General features: G+C 35.4%; 1 protein-coding gene across 1 annotated transcript in view; it reads right to left on the bottom strand.

Moving 5' to 3' along the window:
* Positions 1-13,878: 13,878 nt before the first annotated feature.
* PRKAA1 (protein kinase AMP-activated catalytic subunit alpha 1) overlaps positions 13,879-27,736 on the bottom strand; it is a 63,180-nt gene continuing 49,322 nt past the window's right edge. The window contains exons 7-9 of the mRNA XM_020996266.2: positions 24,336-24,822; positions 23,051-23,177; positions 13,879-16,905 (exon numbers count right to left, since the gene is read on the bottom strand). Of these exons, the coding sequence (XP_020851925.1) occupies positions 16,661-16,905; positions 23,051-23,177; positions 24,336-24,822 (859 nt within the window). The 3' untranslated portion in view covers positions 13,879-16,660. The remainder of the gene's footprint in view (positions 16,906-23,050; positions 23,178-24,335; positions 24,823-27,736) is intronic.

Raw genomic sequence — 27,736 nt, 5'->3', positions numbered from 1 at the left:
GATAAGAGATGGATGGATCAGTGCACAATCCTATTCTCCTCGCAGAGGTAGAGGTTCAAGAGGATGGAAGACACAAAAGTCTAATATAAGACAACCTTCATCAGGTAATCATCAGAGTAACAGATCAACTTTTTGTTATAATTGTAGACTAGATGGCCACATCTATATTGGATGAACTGGCAAAGAAAATGCAGCATTGGTCTTGAAGAAGTTAAAATCTGATCCAGCTTTGGGCAACCAGAGCAAAGTCAGGACAAGAGGACCACCCTGGGTTTCAAGGCCTGTCACACTGACCTCATCATCAATTTCTTATGCATCTATTTTACCTGAAAACATGAGACTTCATGCAGATTTGATGGTAAAAATTGAGAATGTGGACTACAATGCTGTCCTGGACAGTGAATCTTAAGTTACCATCATTTTCCAATCTTTTTATGACAAAAATTTAGATAAAATACCTTTAAAGTCTATGACAGGGCTTGGATTTGGTGGTTTGTGTGAAAAGGACTATCCATACTTGAGTATATCCAGGTGAGCTTGAAATTTCTTAAGGAAGTTATTGATGCTAACAGTAAAGTGTACATTCTGGTTCTAGTTATATCTAGACTCTCCAACATCCACTGGCGTGTCAGTACTGATTGGAACTAATTCTAGTCCTTTCGAAATTCTAGCAAGGAACAAACTGAGACCCAATACCTTCACACTTTGACCATCCACGAAGATTGTGCAGAGGCTTGCAAGAGGATAGAGGCAAAAGGTTCTAGTGGACATCAAAGGGCATGGGCATATCCCTCAAATGTAACCCAACTATCCTTTTGAGCATCCCCAGTTTGGCTAGTGTGTAATTCACTGTGTCCCCTATCATATGGGAAGCCTCCTTGATTGGCCACCAATGTAGTTAAAAATGGTTAGACAAACTCATTGATTTTTTTTCTGCCATTTTTTTTGTGGCAACTCCTAGCTGCTATCCCCAGTATGGAGGCCATGAACTGAACTAATGAGACTGAAAGGATTTCCTTCCCTTACTTAGCTCCCTTTTACCACCACCACCCCTCCCAGAAATGGATCTGAGGATATTTGTGTCTGCTTTGTGTTTCTTCTCCTCAGTTTCAGGTGCTGGTGGTGATCCCCACTGGACTGGGAATTAAAGCCGTGGCATTTTGGAGATGGGAACGAAGAGAAATGGTGCCACCAACCAGCTTGGCATGGAAGCCCTGAGAAGCCAGGGTAGCTGGGACTAATATCTAAGTGGAGTTTGAACTTGGAACTGGGTTTGTGCTCTAGGGGAACCAAGTAAGCTATAAACCTAACCCTCTTCTCAGCCCCAGAGACTGAAGTGGAGCAAAGCAGAAAGGAGGGATTATGTCTCCACCCAAGTATCGAGGAAGTAAGTTTGTATATTTGTGATTATACCTTGTGAAATAAATATTCCCGTTGTAAAAGGCCCTGTATTACATATGTGCAAAAAAAAATCTTATTAAAAACCTATTCCTTTGAACTGTTGCTCTATCTCCTTTCTTTTATTGGTCAAAAGTATAAAAGAATAGTCTTAATTTTATTGTCTGCACTTCCTTATTACGTATTCATTTCTGAACAGCTCTGGCATTTTGGCTTCTAGCCAGCTGTGTCCTGCAATCAGCTCTAACCAACTAAGTGATTTGTTAAATTTTCATTGGGAGTATTTACACCTAAGAAATCCACAGGAAATAACTACAAATCAAGACTTGATTTGTTCTGTTAATTGCTTAAAGTGTTAACAATATAATAATTAAACTTAAAATGTGTGTGCATTCCCCATCTCCCCCACCACTCTACCCACCAGCCCTGCTGCTAAGCATCAATCAGCACAGCCCTTATTGCTTGAGCTCAACAGGAGTGCCGTAGAAGGCTCAAGGAATGAAATCGCCATCAGACAGGAGGCCTGAGGACCGAGACTGATATGATACTGATAGCTGGCACTTATAGTATGCTTTAAGGTTTGCCAAATGCTTTACATCCATTGTCTCATTTGAGCCTCACAATATCTCTCCTCCCATGCCCACCATTCTGCTGAAATTGTCCTCTTAAAGGTTATTACTGACCTCCTAATCTGTAAATCGAGTGGCTATCTCCTAGTCCTTATCATCAGTGGATAGAGCACCAGACCTGGAGTTAGTAAGACCTAAAATCAAATCAGACCACAGACACTTACTAGCTGTGTGACCCTGGGCAAGTCACTTAACCCTGTTGGCCTCAGTTTCTTCATCTGTAAAATGAGCTAGAGAAGGAAAGGCAAACCACTCCAGTAGCTTTGCCAAGAAAACCCCAAAAAGGGGTCACAAAGAATCAGACATGACTAAAAAATGACTAAACAAACAAAAAATAAAAATAAATTGTAAAAAATGACTAAACAACAACAAAGCATTTCACACTATTGACCACTCCCACTTTTCTTTGAAAGCCTGTCTGGTTTAACTCCTTTCTCCTGATTCTCTTCTTAACTCTCTGATCTATCTTTCAGAATTTCTTCAAATGATTATACTTCTTCCTCCTCACACCTCACACAATTAGGTCATCTCTAAGGTTTTCTCAGTCCTTTTACCTTCTTACATTTTTTACTTTGGCAATTTCATTAGCTCACATACCTTTAGCTGTTACTTCTATATTATTGATTTCTAGTCTTTACCTTCACTTACAATATTTGAACTCCAATTACAAATTTCCTACCGAGCATTTCCATCCAGCTATCTTGTCCAATACCTCAAATTAAATGTCACAAATCATTATCTTTATACCTTTCTGCTCATCTCCCCCAAGCTCAAACCAATCCTTCTAACTTGACTATTTTTATAGAAGACAAAGAATATGCAAAAAAATCAACAGGGGGTGATGACTTCAACAGCAGTGAGACATCAGCAAAGGCTGAGGAGAAATGACTCTGTAAGGCTCTGCCACCTTTATGCCATCAGGCAATAATGGTCACATAGTGGGTCACAGCTAAAATGTAGGTAAATTTACAAAAGCATAGATTTTATAGATCATATTTTTAGGGTTTAGTTCAATAAAGTCAGTAGTAAATAAAGGCTCTATCTGAGGCAGCTAAGTGATGAGTTGATAAGAGAGCTTGACCTGGAGTCATGATAGAGGGCTTGATCTGGAGTCAGGAAGTTCTGAATCATCTGAAGTATCTGCTTCAGACACTTACTCACTTGTGTGACCCTAGCAAATCACTTAATCTTTGCCTGAGTCAGTTTCCTTTTCTGTTAAACTGGGATGTCATAATAGCACATACCTACCAGAGTTGTTGATAGGCTAAAATGAGATAATGTTTTACAATGCACTTTAAAAACCTTAAAGTGCTATATTATTATATAAAGAGCTCAATTATTATTGCAAACTTTAAAGTGCTATTATTATCATAAGCAAAAGAAATAAGTCCATATGAAAAACAAAAAACAAATAATACTTGGATGAAAGAAGAAATAACCAAGAAATAACAGATATCAAGGATAATTACAATTCAGAGAGAACATATCAAAATCTATGGGATGTAGTCAAAGAAGTTATAGGCAAGCTTGTAATGAGCCCTCCAAGTCACCATTCTGCATCTGATAAGATAGATTAATTATTTTTTAATTAAATTAAGAGTTCAAATGAATTTTCCCTTTGATAAAAATGAATATAAATATTCCCAAATAAAAAACAGGCTTCAAGGTACCTAAAAAAGTTAAGAAAGTAAAAGCAGCAAGCATGGAAATTGTCAAAATAGGTAACTACTACCCACTTCCATTGATTCACATCAGTATGCCTGATACTCCAAAAGATTTCTAGAAAGCATGAATTCTTGGACAAGAAACTGAAGATCATAATCACTTAGATTGTCCTTTCAGAACCAAAGGTGACAAAAGGTAAGAGAATGTTTGAGTGTATTTGTACAGACAAGCAAGAGAAAAGCTGATTTGGAAAGTGAACAGTTGGCTAAGAAGCTAAGAATAGGATTTGGATTTCTGGACCACAGCTTAAAATACAGAAATGCCAGGTTCCTGGTCAGAGGTGGATTATCTCTTAACCAACATTAAGAATGTTATCTGCTTGGTGTCTTGAAAATCAAAAGGGTTTTGAAAGACATCATGGAAAGTTATATGTTGAATTTATTATATACTTAAAAAGAAAAGTAAATTGTATATACTAGTTGCAGTTTCACCTTCTTCTGTTTTATTATTATTCTATAGCATGGGAAGGGTAATCAGCAACGGTACAAAACTAGGTTTGGGTAGATAGAACACTCCTTGTCTCCAGAAAGAAACTCATCTAGTCAACAGAGGGTGATGACTTCAACAGCAGTGAGACATCAGCGAAGGCTGAGGAGAAATGACTCTGTAAGGCTCTGCCACCTCTATGCCATCAAGCAATGAGGAAGGCTTGTCAATGGCTTGAGAATTAGCGCCATGGACCAATCATGTCTTGGTTTCTTTGCCTTTTTCAGGGGGAAGATTAGCCTAAACATATGGTCAATACCTTGGAAGATATTATTTCTGTCCCCTAGAGCTTCCTCAAAGTCCTGGTAGGGCATTCAGCTCTGAGGACTTTGGGCCCTGGCCCCTCATCTTCTTCACCTTGGCTCATACTTACATAATAATACAAAGACATATTCTAATCTGCCTTACTGCTACTTTATCAGTCTTGTACTGTCTTTTTGCTTGTTTGTAGAAATGATGCTATTCATGGTAACCATTCCTCCTTATTATTTCTAACCAGATAGCAGTAAAACTACAGATGAGTCACTAATATTAATATAAAACTGCCCAGGCCCTAAGGTAAACAGAGGAAGCTAAAGCTTCTTACAAATATACCCATCTGGGACAGCTAGGTGGCGCAGTGGATAGAACACTGGCCCTGAAGTCAGGAGGACCCGAGTTCAAATCCAGCCTCAGACCAAACACTTGATACTAGCTGTGTGACCTGGGCAAGTCACTTAACCCCAATTGCCTCACTAAAAAAAAATACACACACACACACACACACACACACACACACACATCCCATCTCAGGTTAAACAGGCCTAAATGTTCTACCTCAATAGTATAAGAATTAACCATTCATTAAAATTTGGCAGGATTCACCCATGAATCCCTTGGGTCCTGCTTCCTTTTATTTTATTTAGGATTTTTTTAATCCTCACACAGGAACTCATAATTATTGACAAAGTCCACGTATGACACACTGATGTCTATTTAACTAGACAGCACATGAACAAATGAACCAAATGACTGCACACAACTTAACTTGCATTTATACTATTAATGCTAATAGTCAAAGCAAAAAAAATCTGATTCAGGGGTCCATGTCCTCTACCCTGCATGGCTACTTGAGCTGATTTCAATAGTCTTTCCCCAGGACCTGAACCCCAAATTCTGCCCAATACAAGATGCTGAACCAACTGGCTTTGAAAAGTGAGGTAGGAATTTCCCTTGTTAGTTGGACAAGGGCTCTATCTTTTTAAGAAGACCTGTTTCAGGGGACATGTAGTTTGATTTCCATTGAGGCTTTCCTTGCTGGAGACTTGTGATCTTGGTAGACAAGTTCTTTTTTAGGGGAGTATATGAAGACATCTTTGTTTGTTACTCCACCACCTCTTTCTCCCAATACAAATAAACAAAAAATAAAATCTGAAGAATATTTGTATGTGTAATAATTGTAAGCCTCTCACCTCTGCAAAAGGTTACGGTTAGAGAATTTTCTCATCTCTTCTTTCAAGATATGCTTGCTCTTTAAACTTTTTGGAACATTCACTTTTGAGGGGTTTTTTGGGGGGAGTATTCTTTCCATTTACACTGTTCATATTGCTTTTCTTGGCCCTTGCTTGACTCTCAATCAGTTCATACAAATCTTTCCATGCTTCTCTGTATTCATTACATTTGTCATTTCTTCCTACACAGTAATATTTCATTACATTCAAGTATAATGATCTGACTAGCCATGTTGCAATCAACGAACATCTATTTTGATTAGAATTTATCACAAAATTAGTTATTACAAATATTTTCGTATACATAGGTACTTTCTTCTTATTAACAGCCACTTTGGGCTATAAGCCTGGTAATGAAATATCTGGATCAAACGGTATGGACATTTTAGAAACTTTATTTGCATAATTCCAGATTGATTTCCTTAATGGTTGTATTGATTCACAGTTCTACTCAAAGTGCAACATTCTCAGAGTGTTCTTTCACATGGTTATTAATAGTTTACAATTCTTTTGAAAACTTTTGTTCACATCCTTTGATCACTTATTTACTAGGCAACACCTTTCGGTTTTCTATACACATTAATTCTTTACAGATTTGTATACCAACCTTATCTCAGGAAACTTGATACGTAAATTTTCTATTAAATTCTGCTTCCCGTCTTAGGTGTATTAATTTTGTCTATGAAGAAGCTTTTCAGTTTCACGTAATCAAAGTTATCAATTTTCCACTTTGCTAATGTATGTTTGCAGAGATGATTTTTCACCTGTTTGGCTGCACCCCAAAAATTTTGGTATGTTGTTTCATCACCATAATTTTCTTTCACATAATTATTTTTCCTGTTTTTTTTTTACCTCACTATTTAAGATTTCATTGTTAATTCTCAAATTGGGTCTGTGCGATTTCTTTTTCCTCCCTTTTTTGGTACAGGGATAGCTCACTGGGGAATATCAAGGGAACAATATATTTAGAAACAAAAGGTGACAAACTAGAAGATAGTGATAAAATTCTAATCTTTAAAAAATGTAAGCACCATCAGGTTTGGAATTGTCTCACTTTTGTATTTGTTTCCCCAGAACTTAGAACAACACCTGCCACAAAAAATAAATGCTTGTTGATTAACTTGGATTTGAAATCCAGATCTGGTACTTACTACCTGTGTAACTTTGGGCGAGTCACAACTCCTCCAGATTTGTTTCTTCATCTATAACATGATGGGGTTGAACAAGTGTCCTTTCCAACTCTTAAACTCTGGGTCCCCAATAAAGTAACTGAATTTAAAAGTAATTTTTAGAAAATTAACAAAAGTGCAACCTAAACAGAATTTGAATGGGGCAAAAGGGAAGTTTATGTGAAGCTGAAAACAAGTGAATATAAAATCTGATGAAACATGCTCAACCAAAATATGAGCGTAAGTCCTATTTGTTAGCCTCCTTTGATGTTAGCAAAACAAAAACAACTAAAATCTTGTAAGATTTCTTATTGTTTATCACTGAAGTGGTGACAGATGGTTGAGTGGGCAGGCAAGTCAATCAACAAGGGGATAGCAGAAATAGGATCAGGAGAATCATAGGGTCATGAAAAGAAAAAAAAAGTTCAGCAGGAGTAAAGGATTAGGAAAACTGGACCAATAAAGAGGTTATGATGTGAGAGGGATTTGATAAGTTAAGAATTTTAGAGGAAGAGGAAGAACCAAATGGTGATGGGTCCAAGGCTGAAAAAGATATGTTTGGACTTAGGGAGGTCAGAGAACCAAGAGATCAAGGTATTGATATCATAGATATTGAAATCATTAAGGACCCCAAAAGGATGACATGGAAAAGACAAGTGAGATGCAGAAGTCACTGACACAAGTAGAATTTGTACAACTAAAGCCAGTGCAATTAGAATTTTAGGGAAATATTAACTGGGGAAAAAACCATCTTTGGAGTTAAGTTTTCTGATAAAGGTCTGCTCTAAGATACAAGAGCCATTCACCAATAGATAAATGGCCAAAGGATAAAAAGACAATTTTCAAATGAATAAGTACAAAAAAATCAGCAAATATATGAAAAAAATGTTCCAAATAACTAATTACCGGCATGTTAAAGCTACTCTGAGGTTCAACTTCACACCAGATTGGCATCAGACAGCAAATGAGAAGAATGAGCACCACTGGTAACTGACATTTGAATAGGTTCAACCATTCCTGGAAAGCACTAAATTGTGCATAATACTGCTAGGTGTATACTTTAAAGCAGTCAAAGAGAGAGGTAAATATATACTATACAAGAATGTTTACAGCAGCACTTTTTGTCTTACAAAACTAGAAACAATGTAGGTACCCATCAATTGGGAGAATGGCTGAATAAATTATATGTGAATATAATGAAATATTGCACCTTAAGAATTATGAAAGTGATAGATGGAGAGAAACACGGGGTGGCTTTTATAAACTGATGAAAAGTAAGCAAAAACTGGAAAATATTTTATATGACTACATTATCAAAATGTTGGAAGACATAACTCATATCAATACAATGATCAACTATGACTCCAGAAGATTGATGATTAAGTCAATTCCCACCTTTTAGCAGAGAGATGATAGAGGTGTAAAATCAAACAATGCAAATGTGTGATTTGTTTTGCTTCACTGTACTTATTTTTTTATGAAGGTGGGATATTTGTGTTGGAGAGAGTGGACAGGGAGTTAGTGGGTAAGCACAGATACACACACAGAAAGCATCAATGAAACATAGTCACAAAGCTGTATTAAGAGAGACAATATGGACTTTAAAGAGGAGAGCTTGTTAAAGGAGTATGGTGATATATCTATAAACAGTAGTTTAGAGCCAAAGAAATACTGGCCTCCTTCCTGTAAGGGCAAAAAGCCTTTAGTTAATGTGAAGTATAAGGAAAGCTCCTAGAAAAGGGTAAGGACCTAAGAAATTTCCTCACAATGTAACAGGGATTATCAAAGGTACTTGATAATTTAGCAAAAATTTGGGAGGGGTAAATTTGAACTAGACAAATGAATAGAATATTGGTGTAGGAATCAGACGTGGACATTAAATTACAAAAGACATTAATCAGTAGAATAAGAGGAGAAAGTGGGGGGCAGCTAGGTGGTGCAGTGGATAGAGCACCAGCCCTAAAGTCAGGAGCACCTGAGTTCAAATCCAGCTTCAGACACATAACACACACATAACACTTACTAGGTGTGTGACCCTGGGCAAGTCACTTATCCCCAATTGCCTCACTAAAAAAAAAGAGGAGATAGTGGGGGGGGGTGAGGGGTTAAGCCTAGTGCTACAAATAACATAACATTAAGAAGTAGGAAATTTAGAGGAACATATTTTTCAAAAACTCTGACAGTTATATGGCATTCTTTGTCTTAAGACAGAAACAATGCTAAATATATCAGTAAGAAGTAATGCTAAAATGTATCAAAAGTTTTAGAATACAATTAAACTTATTTTGTTCTGTTACAAAATTCATTCTATAAAACAATTTATTAATCAGAATGTTTCATAAAATATTTTATGACCAAATAGGATTTTGCATGTAAAACTGATAAGGAATAGCAGACATTTTTAGTGTGTTGACTGGCTTTGATGAACTTAAAAAAAATTGTTATAAGGCAGAGACTTCTTAAACTTTTTTTTGTGGCATGGTAAGGTTTGGCAATAAGGTAAAACCTATGGACCGCTCTGAATAGTGTTTTTAAATGTATAAAGTAAAATACACAAAATTAAAAAGGAAACAAATTAAATTGAAGGAGTGATCAAACTATTTTTTAAAACTATTTTTAAACTATTTTTTAAAAGTTCATAGAGCCCAGTTTAAGAACTCCTATCATAAAGGATCTCTATAGCAGAAAGAAGGAAATACATTGAGAAGTGAATTTGATGTAAAAACAAATGCTATCAATAACATTTTGTTTAAAAATAGAATAAAAGAAAAGAGGAATAGCTGAACTACATAAACTAAAAAAAAACAACAATGAAAGCTTTGACAAAAAGTTTCCTTTCTAAGATATATATATTTAGGGAACTGATTCAAACGGTCAAAGGACATTCTCTGAGGAAGAAATGCAAGTTATTAACAACCATACGAAAAAATGCTCTAAGTTATGAATAGGGAAATAGAAATTAAAGCTGAGATTCTATCCCATACTCATCAGATAAGTAAAACTTACGAAAAAAGGAAAATGACAAATGCTAGAGGAGGTGTGAGAAAATAGCTGCATTAATGTACTGTTGATAGAGCTGTAAACAAGTATAGCCATTCTGGGAATCAATTTTGAACCAAGTACAAAAAGTTATTAAATTGTTCATAACTTTTGACTCAGTTGTAACACTATTAGATCTATGCCTCCAAAGACATCAGTGAATGAGGAAAAAGACTCAAATGTACAAAAATACTGATAGCAGCTTTTTGTGATGGCAAAGAATTGGAAACTGAGTGGGTGTCCATTAACTGGAGAATAGCTGAACAAGTTGGGGCAATATGAACCATGATATATGGATGGAATACTATTACATTGTAAGAAAGATGAGAGTGGAGTATTTTAGAGAAACCTGGAAGATCTGTGTGAATTGATGCAGACTGAAGTAAGTAGAACCAGAATTTTTTTTCTTTTTTTTTTTGCTTAGGCAGTCGGAGTTAAGTGACTTGCCCAGGGTCACACAGCTAGTAAGTGTCAAGTGTCTGAAGCCACATTTGAACCAGGTCCGCCTGACTCCGAGGCCAGAGTTCTATCCAATGTGCCACCTAGTTGCCCCTAGAATTTTTTCAACAGTATCGTACAAAACAACTTTAAAAGACCCAAAAACTGTGATAAATGCTATGATCAACCATGATTCCAGAGCAGAGGTGTCAAACTGTCCTGCAAAAATCCTGAGTACAGCCAGAACCTGATTAAAATGTAAATGGGAAATGTTTAAAAAAAATAAATAAAAATACAGTACAACAGATATAAATTTGTGGCTTTTTAAGTCAATATGCCAGCAGAGATCCGTTTCTATTTAAGTTTGACACCATTAGACCAGAGAATTCAAGATGAAATATGTTACCTACCTCCTGAAAGGTGATAGACTCTATAGATGGTGACACTTGGGATGAGTGGGAAGTGTCACCAACGCAGGAATTTGTTTTGATTATATATGTTTATAATAATGGTTTTTCTTTTTTCTTTTTTTTGGTGAGACAATCAGGGTTAAGTGACTTGCCTAGGGTCACACAGCCAGTAAGTGTTAAGTGTCTGAGGCTGGTTTTGAACTCAGGTCCTTCTGACTCCAAGGCCAGAACTCTATTCACTGTGCTACCTAGCTGCCCCTTGTTTTTTTCTTTCTCAATGGGGGGGGTAGGGAGGTGCAAGTGGGAGAAATTTTTCTGATTGAAAAAAAATTAAAAATAAAAGCACAATCTAAATAGAATTTGAATGTAGTCTAATGGATAGAGCCAAGACTTCATCAGCCTTACCCAAAACAGTGGTTTTATGAACTCAAACTTTAAGCATCATCCTGTTAAGAGAAGTATTTGTTCAAATTAAGAGATGGATTAAAACTGTAAAATTAAAATATAGTTATATTATTGACAATAAAGACTGTACAGTGGATCAAGCTATCATTTTTTCTCTAAAAATTCAAAAATAGTTCATTTATTTAGAGGTTGAAATTCTCCATTTATCATTCCTTCTTTGAGAAAGGGATAACCTCATGTTATTGGGGAAAGAGGGGAAGTCTTCAACATAGATAAACTATAAGCTAATGGTAAACTGACTTTGACACATACATAATTCTTATTTGTGGCCGTATTTGGATTTACTATTCCAATGCATTATCACAGCATGAAGGTGAGCTTAGATTCAAGGCTAGGCTAGTAGAATACAAGCTTTGGAAAGTACAATACCAAGCTTGAATGGCTTCAAATACAGCTTGGATAATTGACCATAGGCTCTTCACGAGATGACCTGCCATGAGGTAACAATTTTTTGTACTACTGAAGAACACTGCTTTAAAGTAAATGGGCATTCTTTGGAATGGCATGTTAATAACGGTCAATCTTACACAGTCACATTAACATCTATGCTTTTTTCTTGTAACATATTTTGATTGTAAAAAGCTCATTGTCCAAAGATGAATAATGATTAATCTCCTGGGTCTTTGAAGTGGCAATCCCTCACAACCAACCTGGATTATTATAAAAGGACCGCTGACAATTTTCTTGCACCTCAAAGCTTTAAACTGTTACCAGGTATGATTCTTGTGCACACATGTGACCAAATAACTCCCTTCCTTAGACTACATACTGCCTAGTGAATAAAATTCAACTCCTTAGCCTGGTATTCAAGACCACCATCCAAATCTGGAAGGCTTTCTAGCCTTAGCGCATACTTCCTTTCAAATTTTGGCACTTGTAAAACTGTACTGTTTTTTCCTTTCACTCGGCTTGTACTTCTGTGACTGAAAATAGATACCATCTATTGTCAAGTACAAACTATATAAGCTTTTTAAAATTTTTACACATTCAAGTTTTAACTTGTATTTACCATATACACCAAACCTAATGACACTGTTTGCAGCAATGGTGACTGATGGACTACAAAAGATTAGCAGGAATAGCAAAAAGGTAGGACTTAGCTGCCAGGATATCAACCCCAATTTGGAATAATTTATTTAGTTTTTAACCTGAGTGAAATTTATCATATACTGTACAGGAATATAAAGACATACACTAAGAATAATCGATCCTAAATATATCCACTCTTCCACATCTTGGATGAAAGTTCAGTGGCACATTAACAAGTAATTATTTAAATCTCTGTAAAATGACATTTAACTCAAATCTACTATGATTTAAAATTAATGGCATCTTTATAACACTCTCTACACAAAGCTCACGTCAAAATGCATAACAGTAGTATTGCTATGAATATTAAACTTCAAAAAGGCAAACATTTGAAGTGTATCTAGCAAAAAATTTTAATGCTTATTTTGGGTGAAAAGACACATATTAATATATATACAGAGATATAGATTATCTTTCTTTCTATCTGACCTAGTTACCCAACATATGCTAGATATTGCAGCATTCAAAGGTGGTTAATTCTAAAATTTGAGATGATACACAAGTTGTCCCAAAAGTCTTAGTGCTATTTTAAGACATTAGAGCGTAATTGAACTGTACTAAAACTTTTGGGACACTCTGTATTATTGTAAATTAAATTTTTAAAAGCAATTTAAATCAATTTAAAAAATACAATTCCTAGTCTTCCTGTTTACAAACTAAATTAAACTTGATATACACATATATTTCAGTGACAAAGAAAATAACAGCCATTTCCACCATTAATCAAGAGATGTTATCATTTAATTACTAATTAATATACCTATAGTATATTAGGAATATAATAAGAAGCTGTTCAGATGAATAGAATGATATTCTTTGTCTTAAGTTTGCTTTATGGGTAACAGTATTATGAACAAGGATAAAATGTTTGAAACGAGAACCATTTAATTTTGAAAGGTTGATAAATATAGCAACTCAAAAGTTGCTACAAGGTTAAAAGGTTGGCACTGCATGTTAGACATGGCAGTCTATTTAGTACAAATCTTATTAAAAATCAGAAGACTATCATTTATAAGATTGTGGCCAACACCTAATTAGCACAGGCTCCATTAGGCAGCACTATTAAAAAAAAAAACAAACCCACAATAGTAACAATTTAAAATATATCAATATAAGTACTAATAGTAAGGTAGTTGCTGTAATTTCATTCTATATATTTCTAATGTTTTAAGCGGTTCTTGATTTTGAATGAATTAAAAATTCACTGTAGGGGCAGCTAGGTGGCAAAGTGGATAGGGCACCAGCCCTGGAATCAGGAAGACCTGAGTTCAAATCCAGCCTCAGATACAACATTTACTAGCTGTGTGACTCTGGGCAAGTCACAACCCCAATTGTCAGGTAACTTAGTTAAAAGGGACAAAATCATGTGCACACAACTTTAAAACCTCAAAAATAATAATATTTAGATATCATGTTTTTAAAAATATTACAGCTGCACAACTACAAACAAGCATTTTTTCCATTTGGTATTGCCAGGTATTTTGAAAGGAATTAGGTACAATGTTCTTAAGAGAAGAAAAATGATCACTGTGCTATAATGTACAGTGGCTCTAAAGCAGAGTAAATAGTTTATTTGAAAATTTATACTGAAATACACTCCAGTCAAAACATACATGAAAATTCTCAGAATATTGCACCACAAAGATCAATTTCTACCCTACTACCAGTTTATAAAATGTTGCATGTAGAATTTCAGTTTATCAATGAATATGATAAGAAATTATAATAAAAAGGAAAGATCTGTCAAGGTGTTTTCATACTAGTGAAAATTTTAGATATACACAAACAGCATATACTTGACCAAATCTTTTCTGTTTTCATTCCCAAAAATGCCAATCAGTTCTCTGAAGTTTAGTGAAGCCTGCAGCTTACCCACATTATCAAGGCATCAAATCAATATGCATGACATCATTATAATCTCAAAGACAACACTGTATAAAAAGTGGAAATCATTGTAAAAAACCATCCAAAGTCTTGAACTACACACATTTCAAGAAAAAAGTAGAACAAATAAAAGGTGGAGTTATATCTTAATGAAATCACATTTGAATTAAGCAAGTACTATAAGCTTCTGTTTCCCCCAAACCCAATATAAAAATTCCTTTCAATGAGAAATCATCTATTTTAATGGCAAAATCTTTACGTGCCAGAAAAATCTGCATTATATTTAAAACTATGTATACAATACATTTTGTGGCAAAAACCTATACATCTTGCAGCCGTCAAGACAAAGTAAAAACATGGTTGCATTAAAGCACAAAAAAATATAAATTGCTGAAAAGATATAAAAAAAGATTAAAAACCATTTGCATCTTGACTCCTTGTAGGTCTTCAACATTAGTTAGAATTTGCAGACTACAACAGATTGTGAAAGTTTTGATACAACCTTGACATATACAACCAAAAGTTCATTTCATTTCAAAAAGATTCCAGCTTAAAAAGTAATATACTGCAATAAAGTCTGTGCGTTTATTATACTATTTGTACAAGTGCAATATTAAAACATCTTCAAAATAAAACTCAAATGCTAGAAGGGATCACAATAACTTAAAAGAATATATCAGAACTGAATTTTATAAGATTAATTATTTTAGAAAGTTCTATTTAATTGATTCCTCTTCCTCTAGCATATATAGACATTAAAGCAATGTCCCCTATATTATATACACACCCCAAAATCTTCAACTTTAAAAAATACAATCTTTTGCTAGCCTCCAGGGACATAATGTTTTACTTGAAAAGCATGTGTCAAAATACCATTCTAAATATGAAGGGCTACAAAGAAAATGTTAAAAGAAAATTTAAATTTATATTAAGTGGATATATCAATACTTTGTACAGAGTCCACATTTAAAGGTAAGTACAGCAACCCCCGGACACAAAGCAGTGTCACGCTTCTTTTCAAATCAGTGCATGTTACTAAATTGTTGGAGTTGAACTCAACAACTAAAGTAACCATTTATGTAAGTTAAGGAAGTTATCATGATATTCAAATGGACACACTATCATCTGGTAAGGCAGATATGCATTGTATTTGCCTAAAACAAACAATAAGTAAAGGTATTTAAATAAAGGAAAGAAATACCTGGGGATATTTAACAGTGCTATATGATTCATAAAAGAAATCAAACTGAAAGTAACATATATAAGGCAAGAATATTAGATTCAGCATTTGTTTGTATTTATTAGCATACACATGATATCAAATTCCTCTAAAATGGCTTTAATTTATATTTACCATAGCTATATGACACCATTACCAAAAAGGAAAAAATGAATACTTCCAGCTACAGAAACAGGTCTCTAAAAGTCATATCTTGAGGTGATTTAGCATTTTTTTCAGTTTATATAGTGCTATTTAAAAAAATAATCAAAACCTGGAACTAGTCTGGGAAAGTGATCCTTCAGAAGACTGATTTTTTTCATGCTAAATTTTATCAGAGAAATAAAACCCTCAAATATCTGGGCACTTAGATACTCCGTGTAGATGTTATCTGCACTGTCAATTTAAAAGAGATACATAATCAATTGGCTAAACAATCATGCTTAATTTAATAATGAATTGTCAAGATACATTATAAAAGCTAAATAGAGTATTTTTAAAATTGGAGAGCATTGCCCAATGTCTTATTTACAGTGTATGCCAACTCATTCCTTATGACAGAAAGAGCAATTTATATATAGAAAGTATTAGCACTTACTATTAGAATAAATTAAGTGCCAAAGGTATCTGAATGAGGAAGCATTCTTGTGCTCAGACTTCTCAACCTTAATTAAAATGTGTTCACATTTTATGTCTTTGAAATAACAAGCTTCAGTTATAAGATAATGGAAGGGACAGATACAGCCATTCAGACTGTTAAAATTGTTGGATGATTACTTAAAGGACAAGCACTTAAAGGAGTTGAAAAACAATCACTTCTTTAGTTTTCTAGGGACTAGCAGGTGAGTATTTATTGACTTAAATTTTGAAGCAAAAATTTAACAAAACATAAGGGAAATATAAAGGCCTTTGAGGTAAAACAGTAATATTCTACAAAGCCCAGTGTGCAGTAAAATATCCGAAACTCGTGAGCTTGAGAGACTTAGAATTCATTGTGCCTTTTGTATTATATACTATATACCTTCTGAAAAATGAACAATAAAATAATCACAATTCACTTCTTCATGTTAACCTATTAATCACGTTCCAATCTCTGTGCAAATTGCATTCAGAAAGGGCTATTCTCAGTGCCATAATTATAACTTGATTACAAATGGAAGCATTTGGCTATGATTTCTGCATGCTTATTGCTATGAAAGAAATAAGCAAACTTTTATGTTTACTGTGCAAGAATTTTAATAAGATTTGCACACATCTCAAAAAACTCTATTGTGTGACTTCCTGGCCTTGGGGTTAAGTCAACTGTAGAAGAGTCAAGTGAAGTCACTGATGAGGTAAGGGAAACATCTGAGGATCTTCCTTGGGCTTCAGCATCTGAATCATTCTTTTGGCAAGACCGATAATTGCTCACAGAACCCGATCTTTGTGGAGTAGTAGTTCCAGATTTGGCTTCAGTAATTTCATCTAGAAAAGGAAACACTTGAACTAAATTTCAATTCATCAAATTTTGAAGATGAAAAAGTTTTTGTATAACAAGATTACACTTAACAAGCTTGTCAGAAAAATATATGCTTTTGATTTTGAAAAAATGGTACTTTTTTTTCTGAGCTAAGCCATCCTCAGCCCATTAATGGTTCCCCTTTATGACCCGTGGGAATGCATTTTTGTAATCACTAGCTACAGCCAAGTGTAGCCTGTAACTACACAAAGCTAGTTGGGATTGAACACACACTATGGTTTCATTAGCACCAAATGAATTCTTGAACATTCCTAGCAGTAAGATCAGTTGCACTGCAAGATTTTTTGTAAGAACAATTCCAGTTTCAACAAATTAACTAAGGAAAACCTAAAAACAAGAAATATAATTTTTTAAAAAACCACAACAGAACAAAACAATTACTAGCAATTCAATCTCACTTTTATTTACCCAGCTGTTCCTAATAAAATTAAAGTTGAGGTGAGAATGAAACACAGGGGGAAAGTCTTCTATAGTCAGATACATCATTCCTTACCTGGGTCATCTAACATAATGTTACACAAGCAGATAATCCGATGACTGGATCATAGCCCATCACCCCTATTGTAAACATAATATTAAAGGTCATAGCCCCCTGACAGTAGATTACTAGTGTAATATGTGCATAGAAAAGACTGCACATTTCCACAATATGCAATCTATTACATGTTATGTATAATCTGTACATAATATCTATTATATAGCAGTCTTACACAAGTTTGGAAAAAGGCATTATCTTATCTTTTCAAAATTAAATTGGCTAATGAAAAGTTTACATTTTCAACTGATGGAGCACTTTAAAATCAAAAACATTTTTATAATGCTGAAGACAGAAGACAAAAATCTATCATCTACAGGTTCATTCTACAACCTAGCTTGGAGAATTAAAGTGCTGGAAATGCAGTCAGGAGGACCTAAATTCAAATCCCACCTCTGATACCAACTTTCCTTCTCAATAATGCCCCAAGTTCAACTTTACTCTATTTTCTACTCCCAAAACCCCTGCTCCCCTTTCCTATTGCTATTTATTTCTTGCCAAATCCCAACTTCAGATTATCTCCACTTCCACTACAAAGTTATGGAAGCTTCACTCCACCAAAGCAACTCTTTTATTCCTCCCTAATTGATTCTATATACTACTCTCCACAATAGTTGTTCCAAACCTATTCTCTTCAAGCCTCACGCAGTATACCACCTTCCCACCCTCTCATATGAGTATATCAACTAATATTTTACAATGAGAACAGAAACCATTATCATGCACTCTCCCTACCCCCTTCAAATCATAACATCTGGACAGCATCCTTATTATTTACTCCTTTGCTCCAGTTTCTGATGAAGAGGTGACCCTTCTCTCCAAGGGCAAACTCTTTACAACTATCCTTGACCCCATCTCCTCCTGTTTTCTCTAGCACAGGGCTTCTTAAACTTTTTCCAGTGATTTTCAGCAGCATTTCTTGGCGATGCATGGCCTGAGGGTGTGCACAGTGCAAAATTCCATGCTTTGTGTTCAGAACCAAGGCTGCAGTGAAGTTGCACAATGCACCAGAGGCAAGCTCTGCCAGAAACACTTCGGATTCATCATGTGTTTGATTTTGAATTAATTTTTGGTCGTTGCCCATTCAGAAACCTTTTACTACAGCCAAATTTTTCAGGACCCACAGTTTGAGAAGCACTGCTCTAGCAGACAGCCCCACATCATTCCTCATGTCTCTAATCTTCAATAATTCCTTATCAATTGGTTCTTTCCTTGTTGCCCACAAGCATCCCTTCCTCATCCAAATTCCTTGAGAAGGTCATCGACACTCAGTGCTTCAATTTCATTCTCTCCTGTGATTCTCTTCTAAACCCACTGCAATCTGGCTTCTGAAATCACTCAACTGAAAATTCTCTGTCCACTCCTCAGTCTCTTTTGCTGGATAATCAACCACATCATTTTCCTTTTGCCCTCCAAATGTCAGTGTATTTCTGGGACTCTTTTGCTTTTCTATTTCCCACTTAATAATCTCAACAATTTCCATGAATTCAATTTTCAGATGATGTTCAGATCTACATATACACTAATACCCAGTCTCTTTCTTGAACGCCAGTCATATATCACCAACTATCTATTGGACATTTAAACTTAATATTCCCATAGGCATATCAAAAACAGCATAGCCACAACAGAACTTATTCTACTTCTCTCCCAACGTAACCTTCCTCCAGACTCCCTATTACTATGGGCACTACCAGGTTTACAATTTTGCTATAATCCTCACTTCTAACTCTCAATCTTTCTAATCTGGAACCCTATCACCTCTTACTAGGATTTATTGCAACAGCTTATTGGTCTCCCTTCCCTAAGACTCTCCCTATTCCAATTTGTCCTCTGTAAAATCCCAAGGTAATTTTCCAAAAGTCTCGTTATTTAATAAATTCCAGTGGCTCCCTCTTACCGCTAGAATATGATTTAAATTCCCCTAGCATATAAAGTTCTTACAACCCAGCCCCTTTCTAGCTTTCCAGTCTTCTTATACATTACTTCCCTCTGTACTCTATGATCTGATGATACTGCCTGCCAAGTTGGCACAAGATGGTCCATCACCTGTCTGTCTCCAATGCCTGGAATCCTGTATCTCTTGAAATTCCTTGTTTCCTTCAAACCTCTGCTCAGACACCATCTTCTATATGAAGACTTTCCTGATTCCTCCAAGTGTACATGTCTTCTCTCCCAAAACTACTATATCCCCTACCAGAATGTAAGTTCTTTGAGAGTAGGGACTGCTTTACTTTAATCTAATTCTCTATTTAGTTCTGCCTTATCATTACATTCTTACACTTTTGGCTGCAACCAACTTTAAAAATCTAGGCTCCATGTTTCCATTGGCAGCCATAGAACTTTTGCTCAACAAACAGAATACTGTTGCAAATTTGCAACAGTTAAAACTTCTTTAACAAACAATAACTGAAGTTTATAATTTCACTTTTGTTGATTTCCCATTTTTCAAGGTCAATAGCTGTTACACTCTTATGCTACCTTCTCATCTTTATCCTTTCTCATTTGGCTTTTACTTTGACCTTTGCCTTAAGTAGCTGACAGACTGCACAATTGTTTACAGATTGAATGACATGTGGAAAGCACTTTCCAGACCATGAGGCCCTTTATAAATTTTAGTTATTATTCTGATTTAGTCAATTTCATTTTTTTTAATTGTACCATTTGGCAATCATTGCATTCATCACCTTCTAGCACTTTTCTTGAAGAAATTATTCATAATGTCAAGACATGAAGAGTAGGAGCAGTCAATAAACCTACGGTCTCTTCCAGTTCTGTCAATCAGTCAATATGCATTAATTAAGTACTACTATGTGCCAAGCACTGTGCTGAGCATTGTGGATACAAAGAAAGGTCAAATCAGTGCCTGCCCTACAGGACCTCACTCTCTAACAGAAGAGACACATGAAGATTGTTTGATACACAATCTAAAGGATCTAGATGAAAAGTAATCTGAGGGAAAGGCATTAGTGGCTGGGGGAAAGAGGACTGGGGAAGGCCTCTTATAGTAGCTGGGACTTGGGCTGGGTCTCAAAGAAAGTCAGAGAAATCAAGAGATAGAGGTGAAGGGTCAGAGAATTCCTGGAATTTTGGACAGCAAGTGCAAAAGCTTGGAGACAAGAGGTGGAGTGTTGTATTCAAGGAACTGCAAATAGACCAGTGAAGCTGGATCATAGTTTATGGAGGGAAAGGTAAGAAGGGGCTAGGTTATAAAGAGCTTTAAATGCCAAACTGAGGGATTTATAGTTTATTTTGGAACTAAAAAGGAGCTAATGGAGCTCAATGAGCATACACAGTTGGGTATATGCTTTAGAAAACTCACCTGGAAGCTGAGGGAAGGACAGATTAGGTGGGGAAAGAAGTGAGCCAGGGAGACCTTCTAGAAGACTATTGCAATAGTCCAGGTGAAAGGTGATATCATCCTGGACTAGGTTTGTGACTGTGTGAACTGAAAAAACAAGAGATGTTGTGAAGGTAGAAATGGCAAGAGCTGATAAAAGACTGGTTATGTGGGGTTACTGATTAAGAGAATTGAGGATAACAACGAGGTTAAAGCATGAAAAATCAGGATAGTAGTACCCTAGACAATAAAACAAAAGTTCAGAAGAGGTGAGGGTTTGGGAGAAAAGATAATGATATCTGTTCTGGACATGATGAGTTTAAGATGCATATGGGGTAGATGATAATATGTGAAAGTAGCCCAAGAGACAGATTATACTGGATATAAAGACCTCAAAATCATCTACATAGAAATGATAATTGAACACCATAGGAGCTGATGAAATCAGGGAGAGGGAGAGAGTAGCAAAAAGCGAAGAGGACCCAGGTTAAAGCATTGAGGGACACCAAAGGTTAGTGGGCATAACAGAACCCAGAACCGTACAAGACAAGAGCAAAAACAGAGAGAGAATAAGAGTTTCTGAGAGGATAATGATGACCAGTGTTAAATACTACAGAGAAAGGAGAAAAGGCCACTGGGTATTATGAGATCACTGAATTCAAGATCCAATTGAATGATGAGGTTGGAAGCCAGAGTGCAGAGATTCTAAACTGAGTTGAGTGGAAGTGGAAACACTGAATATAGGAAACTTTCTCAAAGAGTTTAGTCACAAAAGAGATAAGAGATGTAGGATAACAGCTGAGAGGTAGAGTAGAATTGAGTTTCATTCTATTACAAATGAAAGGAACATGGACATGATTGTAGGCAGTAGGGGAGGAGCCAGAAATAGGAAAATGATAGTGTGGCAAATCTGCTGGAGAACTCAGGAGAAGACAGAATCATGGGTACTTGTAGAGGGGCTGGCAATCTAAATCAATTATCCTGAAGTACAGCTATAAAAATATTGTTTTTAAAAGGTTAGGGAACCCAGGTTAAGAAATCCTGGGTTAGAACCATGCAACTCCCAATTAACTGATGAATTGCTTATTTCCTTATTTGTCCCTGAGCTTAACAGTCCAAAGGAAAAAAATGAGCAGAGGAGACTCTCAGAGTAAAAATCCTCCTTCAAATTAGTTCCATTTAAGAAATCCTAGATGGTCAAGGGCTGTATCCCAAAGAGATCATACAAATGGGAAAAGGAATCACATGTACAAAAAAATTTATAGCAGCTCTTTTTTTGTGGTGGCAAACAATTGGAAACTGAGAGGATGCCCATCAATTGGGGAATGGCTTAACAAGTTGTGGTATATGAATGTAATGGAATACTATTGTGCTATAAGAAATAATGAGCAGGCAGACTTCAGAAAAAGCTGGAAAGACTTGTATGAACTGATGCTGAATGAAGTGAGCAGAGCCAGGAAAGTGTTGTACGCAGTAACAGCCATGTTGTTCGATGACTAATGTTGATAGACTTAGCCCTTCTCAGCAATGCAGGGATCTAAGACATCTCCAAAGGTCTCATGACGGAAAATACTATCCACATCCAAAGAAAGAACTATGGAGTTTGAATACAGATAGAAGCATACTATTTGCTATTTTTTTTCCTTCTGTTTTGTTTCCTATTTCTAGTGGTTCCTCCTATTGGTTCTAATTCTTCTTTACAACATGACTAATGTGAAAATATGTTTAATAGGAATGCACACATATAGCCTATATCAGATGGCGTGCCATCTTGAGGGGGGGAGGAAGAGAAAAATTTTAAACTCAAAAGCTTATGGAAGTGATTGTTGATAAATCAAAATAACTTAATTTTAAAAAACAAAAAAAAAGAAGCCTTTCATGGACCTCCTTAAAAAAAAAAAAAGAAATCCTAGATGACAAATAGTTCTTAAATGCAGGAATTAATCAACTATGGCTACAATGCCCTTTCCCCTAGTTTCAGAAGTTAGAATTTCTACTAAGGTTTTAAAAGAAGGGAAAATAAGAGATTTTTTAAAACTATTATAGCAAAATAATTATATTAAAATGTACTCAAAGTTATATACAGAACACTGGAGAATATAATATTTTATTTCTAAGTACAGATAATCCCCAAATTTCAAAGAATTTTAAAATTTATAATTGCTTGTTTGGCACTTGGAATTCATTTTTCCATAAGAATAAATGTCATACATACCATCAATGCTTCGGAAGTCCAGCAAGTAAGTTCTACTGTCCACCTGGTATAACTGTAGACTCATTTTTGAGTATGTGCTTGTCACTGGATTCTTCCTTCGAACACGCAAATAATACGGGTTTACAACCTAGCATACCAAATGAAGAGGAAAAATTATCATACGCAATACTTCATTAAAACAATTTGTATACTTTATTAGGCACAAAAAGTATACAAAGCAAATAATGTGGCTATGTAGTTCAAAGTAAATAATGTGGGTACTTGCAGATCTGTTGTGTCTTAAAGTTTTGGTTCTTTTACAGAAACAGAAAATGATTGGGATTTTCTATACTGATCATCTCAACATCTGTGACTCACTTAATACAAAATCTCACATTTTTGTCATATGAAAATTGTCTTTTCCCGTAGAATCTTACATCCAGTTGTAATTTGACCTCAGAGTGTGAACTTTGCTGGAATTTTGCTTTTAGACAGAAACTTTATTGGCCATGTTAAATAAATACTCAGGTTATTGTTGTTTGTGCTTACAGATTACTATTACTACTGGCTCTTTCACTCCTCCATGTTGGCTTGTGAATATGCTTTTCCTTCTGCAGGCTGCTCTGGGATTACTACCAACTAAGTCCTTTTTTAGATCCACTGAAGAGGGTGGTAAGGAAAGGAGGAGAGTGAAGAGAATGCTTTGGGGACTTCATAGGAGAGTGGCTTCCCTCTGAATCATATATGCATCTTACATACAAACATTTCTTTGTGACTTTGTTTTTCGTTACAGGTATCAAAAGTGGAAAAAGATATTTGCTAGATTTAGATAATAGAAAATTTTAAAACATCAGACTGTAGCAGTGGAAAGGAAAGAATGAACTGGTCTGCTGAAGGAAGAACCTGTTGTGATCAAAAAAATCTCTCCTGGAATTTTTTCCTTGTTGGCAACTTAGTAATAGTTAAAGGCTGGCATTGTACAAGGTCTTAATGTTTGCAATATGATTTACAAACTGTCCTCCTGTAACTTAGATCCCCTCCTTTAGAAACTACTATAAACAGCTTAGATGTAGAAGTCTTAGCCACAGAAGAAAAAGGAGCTTTTCCATCACACTGCAAGGTACAGCATAGACTTCTTGCATTCCATGTTGGAAATCTGTTTTGCAGGTGTGTGAATGCTTAAGATATATTTATTGGACACATTTTTATAGAAACATTACACGCTATACTTATAGTCAATACAGAATAGTTCAGTTACATTGTGGAAATGTATAGACTTCTATAGGTTAAAAAAAAATCCTCTCACCTTCCATTCATAATCCAGTTGTTTAATTGAGCGACAAACTTCTGCCATGATGTCATTTGGTCGACTTTGACTTCGAATTCCCAAATGCCATTTTGCCCTCCTCACACCCTGGTGTTTGGATTTTTGAGGATTTAATTCATCCAGTGTATGGCGTGATCTTGGTGTTTCAGCAACCAAAAATGGCACTCTCTCAGGATGTGGGCGAGAAAAATGGTGATCATCTAAGAAAGAATCTGGTGGGCTTGTAGCCAAGTAGAAATCTTTGGCCTCATTCATTATTCTCCTATTATCTATTATGAGGTGATAAGCAACTGCCAAAGGGTCCTGGTGGTTTCTGCTATACAGACAGCTGAGAACCTCTTCCTCTGTACATTCAAATTTTTCACATACTTCTTTTAAGGCTTCATCATCAATCATGGTTGAACTATATGATGGATCCTCAGGAAAGAGATACTTTGGAAGGTCTTGTTTAAACCACTCATGTTCCCTATGTAAAGAAAAGAACAAAAAACATAGGCTCAAAGATTCTGAGTAGTTTGCATGGTATAATAATGGATAATAACTTTGGACCATTTCAAACACAAAAGGTCATGCACAGACATATTGGTTTTAAAAAGCAATTAAATTTTTTTAAAGTACAAATTTCATAGTACATTCAAAGAAAATGCTTTCGTCTTCTGTTTGGAATGGGAAAATAGTGATTTTGGAACAGAAGCAGAAATGCACACAATTCAGTTACATACAACTAAGAAAACAAAAATGTCCTTTTATTCTTTACAAAGAACCACAGCATTAAAGAACAAAACAATGAGGAACTGATCAGATATAGGTCTTAATACTAAGGTATAATTTCTGAATGCTAAGGGAAAAAACTATTCCTTTTAATTGAAATTTTAAAACTATTCACCTTAAAGAACTATTATTTTTTTATTTTCCCAAGGTAATAACAACTGATGTTAACTATGTTTTTAAACTTTTTAAACATTTGCAAGGTGATTGCTTTATCTCATACTTTATCTCATTGGACCTTAAAACAATGAAAGCCCTGGGCTTGGAATAAGGAAGACCCATTCAGTAGTTGTGTGATCTTGGGCAAGTCACATTTAACTGCCCTCGGCCTCAGTTTCCCCATCAGTAAAACAAGGGTTAGAACTTATCTCCAAGGGCTGTGGTGAGAATAAAAATAAATAACATTCGTAGAGTGCTCGGCAAACCTCAAAGCATTACACAAATACTAGCTATTATAACTCTGGGTGGTATGTACTACAACTATCATTACCCCTATTTTTCTGATAAGAAAACTGAGGGTCCAAGAAATTAAAGGTGACATCCCTGTGTCATACACCTAGTGAGTGTCTGAGATGAAATTTAAAATAACTTATTTTTTGCCTTAAGACTTCTTGTCTGAGGCTTTTGGAAAGTGAAAAGAATCACTTTCAAAGTATCAAATGAATTGAATGATTTTTCCTTTCCATTCATGTTCCTCCAGCACTTTCTTATTTATTCTTCCCAAGCCTGGGCAAAACTTTCCTCTATACTTTTTTGACTTTCCCAAAGAAACACTTATTCTCATTTAGAAAGGTGAATAATGTGGATGTTATCAGAGGAGAGAAATAAGGTGATAGAGGGGAAATCAAAGCCTACTACATATTCAAAAAGATTCCCCAAACAACACAACTTATGACAAACACTATTCTGATCTTCAGAATCAAGTATAAACATAATGGCAACACAGGAGAAGCAACATTTGGCAGTAAATTTTTCCATTTTACATGTACTTAGTTATTCTATATAGTCAAAAATAATGTCACAAGGAAGATATTTTTTAAATTTTATTTTGAAGACCACAAAGAAGTTTCCTATTAATTTATGAATCAATATTTGCAGATATAAGCAATTAATCAATAAACACTTAAGAACATACTATATGCCAGGCACTGTGCTCAGAACCACAGATATAAATACAAAGAATAAAACAATCTCTCCTCTTCAGAAGCTTACATTTTTATCATGGAAGACAACATGTACACACATAAATATATGCAAAATAAATAAAAGGAAGTTAAGGTACTAGCAGGTGAGGGATAAGGAAAGATTTTGTATTGAAGGTGACATCTGAATTATATGTTGAAGGAAAAGCAGAGGTGAGTAGGCAGTATATTCAAAGCATGTGATACATATGGCCAATGCAAAGGCTCAGAGATTTGAGATGGAACACTGTGTGTGAAAATCAGAAGGCCAGTTTGGCTAGATTGGGGAGGGGGGTGTTACGGGGGGAAGGGTTGTTACAGGGGGAGAGGTTATGAAAAAGAAAAGGAGGCTGGAAAAGATAGGAGGAAACCAGGTTGTAAAGATTTTACAGGCTAATCTTGAATAGCTGAACAAGTTGTGGTACATGGTATGTAATTATGATGGAATACTATTGCTTTATAAGAAATGAAGACCAGGATGCTCTCAGAAAAATCTAGACAGACTTGCATGAGCTGATGCAAAGTGAAATGTACTGAGTACAAAGTCTGATCAGCCATGAAAGACTTACCTATTCTCAGCAATACAACGATTCAAGATAACTCTGAAGGATTTATGAAAAATGCTATCTATCCAGCCCCAGACAAAGAACTGATGGTCTCTGACTACAGATTGAAGCGTACTTTAAAAACAAAAAAAACTTTATTTTTCTTGAGTTTTTTTCTTATCTGTTTTTTTTCACAATATGACAATAATGAATGTTTTGTATGAATATACACATATAACATACCGAATTGCTTTCCTTCTCAGTGGGGGGGGAGGGAGGGAGAAAATTTGGAACTCAAAAGTTTTAAAAACAAATGTTAAAAATTGTTTTTACATGTAACTGGGGAAAAATAAAATACTAAATAAAAGCTTAAGATTAAAAAAAAGTAGTCAGAAAAAAAAAAAAGATTTACTTGAGATTGTCCCTCAAGGTTTTAGGGGAGGAGGAAGTGCTAAGCGCCCTTAGAGCACTGCTTCTCACTTTGTGCTGTCTGCAAAGGAACCAAAAGATCCACCAAGTATAAGCAGTCAGACAGAAAATGACTGAGTCCCTGGTTGCTAATCCTTTTTGAATGCTTCCTCATCCAATACAAGAGTCTCCTATTTACCATGTAGTTAGTCAATATTTATACATGCTCCAATCTCCTTGCAAGGCTCTTATGTCACATGTCATTATGACCTTCCCAGAAGCAGACTCCCTGCCAAATTTCAAATGAGTTATATTCTGTGAGCTGTTTCAGAGTGGCAAACAATGTTATAAATGGTGGTGACCACCAATAAAATCATATATGTTTTAAAGTTAAAATACTGATGATAACAATTCACATCTGTGTAACACTTTAGGTTCAGGAGGCTAGCCAAAAACCAACAAACAAAAAAACTGATAC

The sequence above is a fragment of the Phascolarctos cinereus genome, unplaced genomic scaffold (genome assembly GCF_003287225.1).
Source record: "Phascolarctos cinereus isolate Bilbo 61053 unplaced genomic scaffold, phaCin_HiC Scaffold_4;HRSCAF=312, whole genome shotgun sequence".
Classification (NCBI taxonomy): Eukaryota; Metazoa; Chordata; class Mammalia; order Diprotodontia; family Phascolarctidae; genus Phascolarctos; species Phascolarctos cinereus.
The sequence above is the reverse complement of the archived record's forward strand: the minus strand, read 5'-3'. Positions and strand labels throughout refer to the sequence as shown.